The 10,356-nt window shown below is 48.0% G+C and overlaps 1 protein-coding gene across 4 annotated transcripts; it reads right to left on the bottom strand.

Moving 5' to 3' along the window:
* Window positions 1-395: 395 nt before the first annotated feature.
* On the bottom strand, window positions 396-9,928 carry LOC137603703 (protein quaking-B-like). 4 transcript variants are annotated; one of them, XM_068327412.1, is made up of 8 exons: window positions 9,179-9,928; window positions 7,536-7,672; window positions 7,313-7,429; window positions 7,091-7,234; window positions 5,259-5,361; window positions 2,077-5,129; window positions 1,021-1,319; window positions 396-913 (listed from the first exon to the last, which is right to left on the bottom strand). In XM_068327412.1, exons 1-6 carry the CDS (start codon window positions 9,315-9,317, stop codon window positions 4,786-4,788), a joined length of 984 nt encoding a protein of 327 aa, XP_068183513.1. In that variant the 5' UTR covers window positions 9,318-9,928; the 3' UTR covers window positions 396-913; window positions 1,021-1,319; window positions 2,077-4,785. The 4 variants fall into 4 exon arrangements, with proteins under 4 accessions (XP_068183513.1, XP_068183511.1, XP_068183514.1 ...); XM_068327410.1 differs by having other exon boundaries at window positions 397-913; window positions 2,077-5,174; window positions 9,179-9,925; XM_068327413.1 differs by having other exon boundaries at window positions 397-913; window positions 5,259-5,346; window positions 9,179-9,923.
* Between the last annotated feature and the right edge of the window lie 428 nt (window positions 9,929-10,356).

The following is a 10,356-nucleotide window of genomic DNA, read 5'->3' as shown; positions in this document are numbered from 1 at the left end:
TGCACAGATGGTACCACATCCCCATCCAGGTACTTGTAGACTGAACATTGTTTTAACATGTTTAAGACTGCATTATAGACAAACATCTGTCCAGATCATGTGATGCTGCAGACTACATTTCTGATGTGGAGCTCTTGGACATATAGTCTCACCAGAGCAGCAGACTGTCTGGTGGTCAGTAACCTACAGATTTACACAATAATTCACTCGTCTTCATTGTGTAATCCAGTCCAATGAATCCACTATACATTACAGGAGAGAGCCTACGACACCCCAGGATGACTCCTGCTATCCAGGACGGCAGAGCAGTGACTCCATCTGCCAGAATCATTTCAGAGTCACCATCACCACCATCACAGCGGGCAATAAAATCATACAATACACATGTCCTCTGGGCATCTTTATTTCTGAAAAATACAAAGTAGTTTTTGTATCGTTACAATACTTAACATTCTACTAGTTAACATGAGTCACCTGTGACCATCACCCACCTCTGACTTGTGCTCCAGTATCTCTGTCCACATCTGTCCTAATCTGGAGGTCCTAGTAAAGCATTTCTATTTTCTGTACTTTTTTAGGAAGTAAATTCTATAAACGTCTTCAGCAGATTGATGGAATACATGAGGAGGACATTTAAACATATGTAACCCTCTATCTGGCCCACTCAGGAGACTGATGACAGCACAACTTCTCTCAGGTCGATAGGGTTCATTGCCAACTGTGCTGATCAACAACAACACAGGTGTTTGGGGGTGACTGTGGCTCCTGGGACACAGCTCCTACACATCAGGACGGAGACATCAGGACATCTCAACGGGCTGATCCGTCACTATCCTACAACAACGTGCTCAATCCTGCAACTTGTCCCGTCAGGGCGGAAGAGAGAACTGTAGACATTTCGACGTGATGCCAGCTGTAAAAAAAGCCCACAACATTCATAAAACTCAACGTGTGCTTTGATTTGAGTGAAATTAGCGTGTTTTAGCTCAATACAAGACAAGACAAATGTTTGTAGCCTACCTTAACAGGAAACGGGCATCGCAGAGGACGCGCTGCCCGTTTCCTGTCCGTTATAGAGACCCCAGCTGCCACCAGAGGGCGACATCACACCACATCACACCAGAGGGAACATCGCATAGAGCCTTGCATAGATTAACCATAATACAAAGTAATTTTGACGTACTTCAAACACATGAACAATCCTGTGACACACAGGTACACATGCATTCCACAGAATGAACCCCTGGTGGTCACTGAGGGTCTACTTCACTGTGATAGTCTGTGGAGTTGGGACCCTTCTGCTACTGTCCACCCATGACCTGTTAAAAAGGGATGAGAATGTGTTAATACTTCAGTGGAGGATGAATGTCACTCCGTGTTCCACCAGAATGTGAAGCAATGGGAAGAGAACAATCAGTAACATTAAATATTATCCCACCTTTGTTTTCCTCTATCCCTTGTTAATTTATTTTTGTTTTTATTGATTATTAACTCCTGTGTGTATCATGTGACTAAAACAGACAGAAAATAAAACCTGGAATACCTTAAAGCGGTTATAAGCAGTACAATGTCACGGCCACTGCTGTATGAACTAAAGCAGTTCTGGCTATGACTATGAAACGAGCTAATGTCAGCTCTTGAATTCAGTTCTTAGATAATATCAGTGTACGCAGTGGTGTGAATATCCTTCAACTGTTTTTGTAACGTTCATATGTCGATTGACTGTTTCATTTACACAACAATAAAACGTTTTAATGTATTTCATTATTTAACAGAACCTGATATAGATGAGAGCTCATTTATGAACTGAAAAGAGCGTTATGTTGGGATAAAACAACCGAACAGTCAAACGTCCACTTAATATTTAATATCAAACATAATGAGGATGAGGAGGATCCTAATGAGATGATGAAGTCTGACCTGTGTGAACGATGTTTTTATTTTCATTCTCAGCTGCTGATGTGCCCCCCCCCCCCCACTGGATCACACCTAAATAAAATGAATTAATAAACTATTCTTGAAGCCGTTTACTTCCGTATTTTTACCGTGACTTTAACGGACTACGTTTAAACTTACGCATCGACTTGAGCAGCGGTCCCCCCCCCCGACATGTCGCTCTTCTCTGCAGCTGAACGCTGTTCTGTTTCCCCTGGAAATGTCCTCAAAGTCTTTCTATTCATAAATTACAATCTGTACTCCGACGGCTGTAAAGCTCTGCGGAGCGTCTCCTCCGTCGTCATGGTGACTCGTCCCCTCGGGGCTCCATTGATGGGGGCTTTTTTCGAGTTGTGGCGTCTGTTAAACTGCGGGTCAATTTACTCTGAGCTTCATATCAACTCTATCAATAGTTTTATCATTTTAATCTGACTTCAAACATAAAGGGAGTTCCCTTCTTTCATATTTCGGTTTTCATGATCAGCTATCAATCATTTGTCAAAGCTTCAGTCTGTCAGAATAAAACCCTCTATGTACGCTGATGATGCACTCCTTTATGTTTATTTTTTTCATCAATAATAAACGTAATCAATTATAGATCAATATGCACAAGTTATGTTGTCTTTGAAGAACTGAATTCTCCTGGTTTTTCATCAAATGGAAACATTTTGTTGGCTAATTTTCTCCCTTTTTGAAGCACAAAAAAGTTTCTGTTCAATAATAATTTTCTCTTCAAGGAACTTGATGAAGTTCAATTCCTCTTTAAACATAAAGGAGCGCATCATCAGCGTACGTAGAGACTTCCATGTTTCTTTAAGGGGAATTCTCAGAACATTTCTTTATACTTTTGTGACCAATGCACTTCAGAACAATGTGTTTCATGAAAATCTTTTTTTAAAAACATCAAAATGAAAGAAAACAAATGTTTTTATAAATAAATGTTACAAAAAATATTTGTGGCTTCCAGACCTGAAAACAGTATCAACCTCTCCAAAGTCATCAAATTAAATATTTATATGTTTCTGGTTTCAGTCTGATATTGTAGTCCCATATTTTGTGGTACTTTATGTCTCCTAAAAGCTGTATTTGACAATAGCCCTGTAACTAACGCCTTACCGATGATAATGATGGTTTTTATTAGAAGAATTTACAACAATAGTGTTGAAAACATTATTGTTTATTTGTCGACATCACCTCACACCTGTCTTCTACCTGTCCACTACCAAATAACACCAAGTGCTAGGATTTCCAATCACACCTGAACGCAATCGGCTGCAGACGGACGACATCCAATCATAACGTCCAACCACAGATCAATCATGTCGCTGCTGTCGTACGACTCCGACAGATGTGTGGGAGGGTCTTGACCTTAAAAGTCTGACCAATCACGAGTCTCCTTGCTGGACAACACCTGGATTCGTTTAATGACATCAGTCTGTGTCAAACTGTCATTACCATCGACCAATCACAACTTGCGTTTCTTTTCCAATGGCTTCACTTTCTGAGCATGGATAAAAAACATTGGACACTTTCAGCGTAGCTTAGCATTCAGGCTCAGAACAGGAAGAAACAGTTAGCCTAGCGTAGCACACAGTCTCAACGCAGGGGGATGCTTTAGCCTATCGTAGCACACAGTCTTGGAACAGGAGAAAACTGCTAGCCTAGCTTAGCACATAGAACAGCAGTAAGCCTATCTTATGGGTGTAGAAACACTGTGTGGACAGACATTAGCATCAAATCCCATTTCTTTTGAGGCTAGCAGTTTGCTCCAGCCATCGTGCTAAGCTAGGCTAGTCTTGACTGTCTCCGTACACACAGATGGACGTGATCTCACTCTTCAAACATTCACGTTTTAATAACGTTTAACTTTCCGCTAAAAGAATAAACGATTTTTCCCCAGCATGCACCTGTGCTGTCACCTGCGGGCTGACTTCCCACCTTGTCAGGAGGACAAGAGGATTGATATGTTATCGCACCAGGGTCGTGTCTGATGTGTGGAGATGTCTTCAATCCCTTCATTGATTTTTTTTTTTTAATCGGCAATCAATACCTGTTACTGATGGAGCTGAGCAGTGATTGGTCAGTTGAACCTGCTCGTTTGTGTAACGGTTGTATCTAAGGCACAAAAGCAAAGGGGGGAACCTGAGAGGTTTGGAGGTGATTTCACCGCGAGGAGCAGAAAAAATAAATCAAATAGAAAAAGAAAATTGTGAAATTTAAAAGACAAAAATAAATAAAACTAAAAAAATCAAATACTTTTGAGAAAAAATTCTGGAAAATTTTACAAGTCATTTCTGGCATTTTTAAAATAAAGTTCTTCTAGATATTAAAAGGTTTCAATCTGTCATGGGGGACTTTTTTATTTTTCTGTTAATCTTCTGTAAATATCAAAACTTTTTTTTTACCAGAACCCCTCCTCCATCATTCTGACTAATTTGAACAAAGGGTTAACTTCCGTTAAAATATCGTCTATTTTCTGATCAGGTTTAAAGGCTTTTGTGTTTGGAGTAAAATTACAGATCATTTTCATGCCACATTTTCTACCGTTTAATAATCGTATTAATTATTAGTTTTCTAACACCATCCACCCCCGACAGCCAACGGCAGCTCTGATGACTCAGCATTTAGCGCTAGCAGCTAACATCAACGTGAACCCCCATTAGCATCAAGACACGAGGAGGCGGTTCAAATACAACGTGTTGGAGCAGCAGCGCCCTCCGGTGGACGAATGCTGAGCGCTCACTTCGTCCAGTGACAGTCGATCACATTGATTATTGATCTTTTATATCACAACGCCGCTGATGATGTCGTCGCTCGTCCTGCGCCGGCAGTCAGTGTGTTTGAGCATCTTTAGGAGGCGTGTCTCAGCAGTAATGTGGGGGCGGGGCTCCACTGGCCGTGATGGTGAGGAGTTGGGGAGCAGTCACAGGAGCAGGGGGGGGCGGTCTTACCCATAACCCCCCCTGCCTCCAGGGGGTACTCCAGGATGGAGGCGGGCGCCACGGCGTACTGGTAGTCGTACGGCGCCGCGTAGAACAAACCCGACTCGGGCCCCGACGCCGACATCAAAGCCGCCGGGTGGGGCGTCCCGCTGGGCAGGATCGTCTGGATCTGACGAATCAGAGGCATGAGGGCGGGGCCTGTGGGCGCAGGTGCACGCAGAGCGATGGGCGGGGCCACGACAGGACTGGGGCCTGCGAGGAAACGAGACGTCTGAGATGAGCCTGTTAGAGAAAAGACTGAGGAGGAGGACGAGAGACGATTGGTCAAGCTGGTTCGTGGCAGAGGCGGAGCTGGGCTGTGATTGGTCGGCCTGGTCTCACCTGATTTGATGCTGGCGTCTCTGTACGTCCCGTTGAGGATGGCGAGCTCCATCAGCTGCATCTTCTTCAGGCTGTCCTCGCCGTCCATCTGCAAGACACGCTGCTGTGGGCGGGGATGTGGGCGGAGCTATAAACTACCAGTACTAGTAGTACTAATAATACTAAGGCACCACTTCTGTTCACTTCAGATATTTCAGTGTATTTTAGTTAAGTAGTAAAGAGAAACATAAAAACCTAAATACTTCAATTATGAATTACACCCCCCCCATAAGACCAACTTCCTGTTTGAACACATGACCCAGTAGGTCTTCAGTCATTCACTTCCTGTTTTCCCAACCAGCAGCAGAATCTCCTTTTTCTCATTGGCTGAAATCAAAGAAGTGAGAGTGAAGGACGTGAGCGTCAGCAGACGAGCACAACTTCCTGTCTGTCTGACTTCCTGTCTGACAGACAGGAAGTCACACAGACGACCGTTAGCTTGGTGTCCCTGCTGGGAGACTGTCCAGGTGAACCAGTCGGGTCACATGGGTGCACCTGAGGCCTTAGCTCCGCCTCCACCACAGGTGATCTGGTCACATGGGTGCACCTGAGGCCTTAGCTCCGCCTCCACCACAGGTGATCTGGTCACATGGGTGCACCTGAGGCCTTAGCTCCGCCTCCACCACAGGTGATCTGGTCACATGGGTGCACCTGAGGCCTTAGCTCCGCCTCCACCACAGGTGATCTGGTCACATGGGTGCACCTGAGGCCTTAGCTCCGCCTCCACCACAGGTGATCTGGTCACATGGGTGCACCTGAGGCCTTAGCTCCGCCTCCACCACAGGTGATCTGGTCACATGGGTGCACCTGAGGCCTTAGCTCCGCCTCCACCACAGGTGATCTGGTCACATGGGTGCACCTGAGGCCTTAGCTCCGCCTCCACCACAGGTGATCTGGTCACATGGGTGCACCTGAGGCCTTAGCTCCGCCTCCACCACAGGTGATCTGGTCACATGGGTGCACCTGAGGCCTTAGCTCCGCCTCCACCACAGGTGATCTGGTCACATGGGTGCACCTGAGGCCTTAGCTCCGCCTCCACCACAGGTGATCTGGTCACATGGGTGCACCTGAGGCCTTAGCTCCGCCTCCACCACAGGTGATCTGGTCACATGGGTGCACCTGAGGCCTTAGCTCCGCCTCCACCACAGGTGATCTGGTCACATGGGCGCACCTGAGGCCTTAGCTCCGCCTCCACCACAGGTGATCTGGTCACATGGGCGCACCTGAGGCCTTAGCTCCGCCTCCACCACAGGTGATCTGGTCACATGGGCGCACCTGAGGCCTTAGCTCCGCCTCCACCACAGGTGATCTGGTCACATGGGCGCACCTGAGGCCTTAGCTCCGCCTCCACCACAGGTGATCTGGTCACATGGGCGCACCTGAGGCCTTAGCTCCGCCTCCACCACAGGTGATCTGGTCACATGGGCGCACCTGAGGCCTTAGCTCCGCCTCCACCACAGGTGATCTGGTCACATGGGCGCACCTGAGGCCTTAGCTCCGCCTCCACCACAGGTGATCTGGTCACATGGGCGCACCTGAGGCCTTAGCTCCGCCTCCACCACAGGTGATCTGGTCACATGGGCGCACCTGAGGCCTTAGCTCCGCCTCCACCACAGGTGATCTGGTCACATGGGCGCACCTGAGGCCTTAGCTCCGCCTCCACCACAGGTGATCTGGTCACATGGGCGCACCTGAGGCCTTAGCTCCGCCTCCACCACAGGTGATCTGGTCACATGGGCGCACCTGAGGCCTTAAGTCCCTCTCTACAGCTGTGCTGAGGTCAGCTGACTCACCGCCGGCACCAGCAGCCGGGTCACCTCTTCCACGGCGCGCCGCAGCTTGATCTCAGCTCGGTTCTGGGCGTCGTCCACCGTCAGGAGGACGTGGAGCTCCTCGTTCAGGTGCTCCCAGTTGGGGCGCCCCCGGTTCTGGTCCTCCTGGACGGGTGGAGAGAGACGGGTTGTCAGACAGGTAGCAAGACGGGGAGCAGGACCGTGTTTCTCTGTGGACGTTACCTTCTTCCTGTCTCTCATGGAGCCACGCCCTCTCACCATGATCTTACATCCTGTCTCCGCCTCCAGCTGCTTGGCCGTCAGGCCACGCGGACCCAGAATCCTCCCCACAAAGTTAAACTGAAATTAAGCGACAGGTGCGATTACCATAGCAACCAGGTGAAAGGAAAGGTCACGTCCAAAAGTGGGCGGTGCTTAGATAGGATTCAGACACACGAACACTGACATCGGGGTGCTCCTTCGTGGGGACGAATAGCTTCTCCTGCAGCTGGACGTTCGGCCCGACGGCGTCCGGCAGCTCGCCGCTCCGCTCCGCCCCCTTCAGGGTGGGGGTGTACAGGTCCCGCCGCACCCGGTAGATCTCTGGAGCGACACAGGAAGACACGGGAAGGGGTTAACGCCACGACGTCACCTCCACCTGGACAGGAGGTGGCGCTGCTGCTGATTTGACGGGCTGCACCTTAAGAACCGCCCACATCGGCACGTCCGTCATGTGAGCTTCACTGTGTTCTGTTCTATCCTCTGACGCGTTACGGAGAGAATATAGATTAAGAAGCTGCTTCAGGGTCTGAATGTCATCACACACACACACACACACACACACACACACACACACACACACACACACACACACACACACACACACGTCTGATGCTTTTACTGCCTGTCTGAGACACTCAGACTGTTACAGCAGGACGCCAGCCAAAGGGAATTATGGCTAAATTGATTTTGCTTACACACACACACACACACACACACACACACACACACACACACACACACACACACACACACACTGGCCTCTGAATGAATGACTTCAACCAATCCGATGATGAATCGCTGCACTTAGTGGAATGAGAGACACGGACGGAATTAAACGAGGAATGGACCGGCGGTGCGTTCAGGTGCTGCTGGGAAACCGCAAAGGTCACACAAACCACCAGCTCACCTGAAGCGACGTGATGACAATGATGTCACACATGTCTGTCTGTTTGCTTGTTAAGGTGGACTGTATGTTGTTTAAGGTGGACCAAGTGTTTGTTCAAGTGAACTATCTCTCCTAAGGTGGACTGTTAAGGTGGACTGTCTTGTTTGAGGTCGGCAGTGCATTGTTTAAGGTGGACTGTCTGTTGTTTAAGATGGACTATCCGTGACGTGCTAACAACATGTCCAGAGCGTCTCCCTGCCTAGTGCTGTAAGTCCACTGGGATGGACCCCAGCGACCCCAGCGACCCCTGTGACCCCTGCAAGAAAATGAATGAATTAAAGAATACCTGTGTTAAGGTAGATTGTTGGTGAACTGCAAGACTGTTAAGGTGGACTGTCTGTTGTTCATTGTCAACTGTCTGTCTTAAGGTGGACTGTTAGCCTGTTAAGGTAGAGTCTACAGTCTACCAGGTATAGGGTCAGGTAGACAGTCTACCTGGTAGACTTGTTTAAGGTGGACAATCTGTTTTAAGGTGGACTGTTAGCCTGTTAAGGTAGACTGTCTGTTTTTTGAAGTTGGCAGTCTATTGTTTAAGGTGGACTATCTGTGTTAGGGTAGATTGTTGGCCTGTTAAGGTGGACTGATTCTTCCACTAGTTGATCCTTCTGCTGCTGGTTGAACACATTTAGTGTCACAGTAAAACCTTAATGTTGTAACAGAACTGCAGTTAATGAAGTATTTCTGCTGCAGTATTTGAATCACCTGAAGGACATTTCACCGACAAAACTACTGAGGTTCACCTACAGGTTTACCAGATTACTGCACTGCAGTACTTCTGCTCAAGTATTTGGATACTTGACCAGAATATAATCCTACAGAATCAACAGGTACAGGGTCAGTCAGGGTCAAGATCAGGGTCAGGGTCAGGGTCGGGGTCTCACCCTCCTCCAGCAGGCGGTCCAGGTGCTGGAAGACTCCGCTGAAGTTGGGCAGATTGTTCATCACCTTCTTGTCGTTCATGAGCTGCATCAGATAATCTGGACCAGGTCTTCTGTCCTTCCCCTCCATGTCCCCCACCATGGTCCAGCTCCGTCCCAGTCTAAGATCTGGATCACGAAGGACCTTCTGAGTCTAGGTCCAGGACATGAATCCAGACCTGGTCCTGGAGCAGCTCCCAGAACTGCTTCCGTCTCCTCCGTTGCAATCCCACAACTTAGAAACTGTCCTCCAGTTAGTGGACTGGTCCAGATCAAAGAACCGGTCCAGATCCTAGGAGAACTGTTCCAGATTCCGAGGAGAACGGGTCCAGATCCGAAGAGAACCAGTCCAGATCTGAGGAGAACCGGTCCGGGTCTGCCTGTGGCGTCCAGCAGCTCCTCCACACTCAGACTGACAGAGACCAGAAGTCCGTCAAGCTCAACAGGAAGCACACAACTTCCTGCTGCACCTTACACAATAAAAGCATGGGGAAGCCATCTGGTCACATCTCCCTAGCTATCCCATAATCCTTACAGATGATGGTGTCACATCATATCAAATAATCATTCATATTGATCTGCAGACTGATCAGTAGATCAGTTCTTTCAGTCGTTTATTCCTCATCGTCTACACTAGTGTTTGACATTTTATTTTGAAATTATCATTTGATTTCCTGTGTGAGTCAGAGCACTTCTTCTGCTCTGACACACACACACACACACACACACACACACACACACACACACACACACACACACACACACACACACACACACACACACACACACACAGCTCCACTTAGATTTTCTCTCTGATCAGCTGATTGGATCATATTTGAACTGACTGATTGTCCAATCAGATCGAAGCAGCCGATGGTCAGTGAGGCGTTTGGAGGTCGTTGACTCCGGAGGTATTGGATTCTGATTGGACGCTGATCACACTTGTTGATGAGTCTGGAGGTGTGACCCAAGGGGGCGTGGCCGTCTGGTATGGAGTTCCCATCAGGAGCCGTTGGTGTCAATAAAGCTTCTGAGTTTGAATGTCTCGTTTGGCTTGAATGGGTTTAATGGTCTTAAGTTCTCTTTCATATGGTAACGACCTTCATCCTCCTCCTCCTCCTCTTCATCTTCATCCTCCTCTT

This window comes from Antennarius striatus, chromosome 11, assembly GCF_040054535.1.
Source record: "Antennarius striatus isolate MH-2024 chromosome 11, ASM4005453v1, whole genome shotgun sequence".
Taxonomy (NCBI): domain Eukaryota; kingdom Metazoa; phylum Chordata; class Actinopteri; order Lophiiformes; family Antennariidae; genus Antennarius; species Antennarius striatus.
The sequence above is the reverse complement of the archived record's forward strand: the minus strand, read 5'-3'. Positions and strand labels throughout refer to the sequence as shown.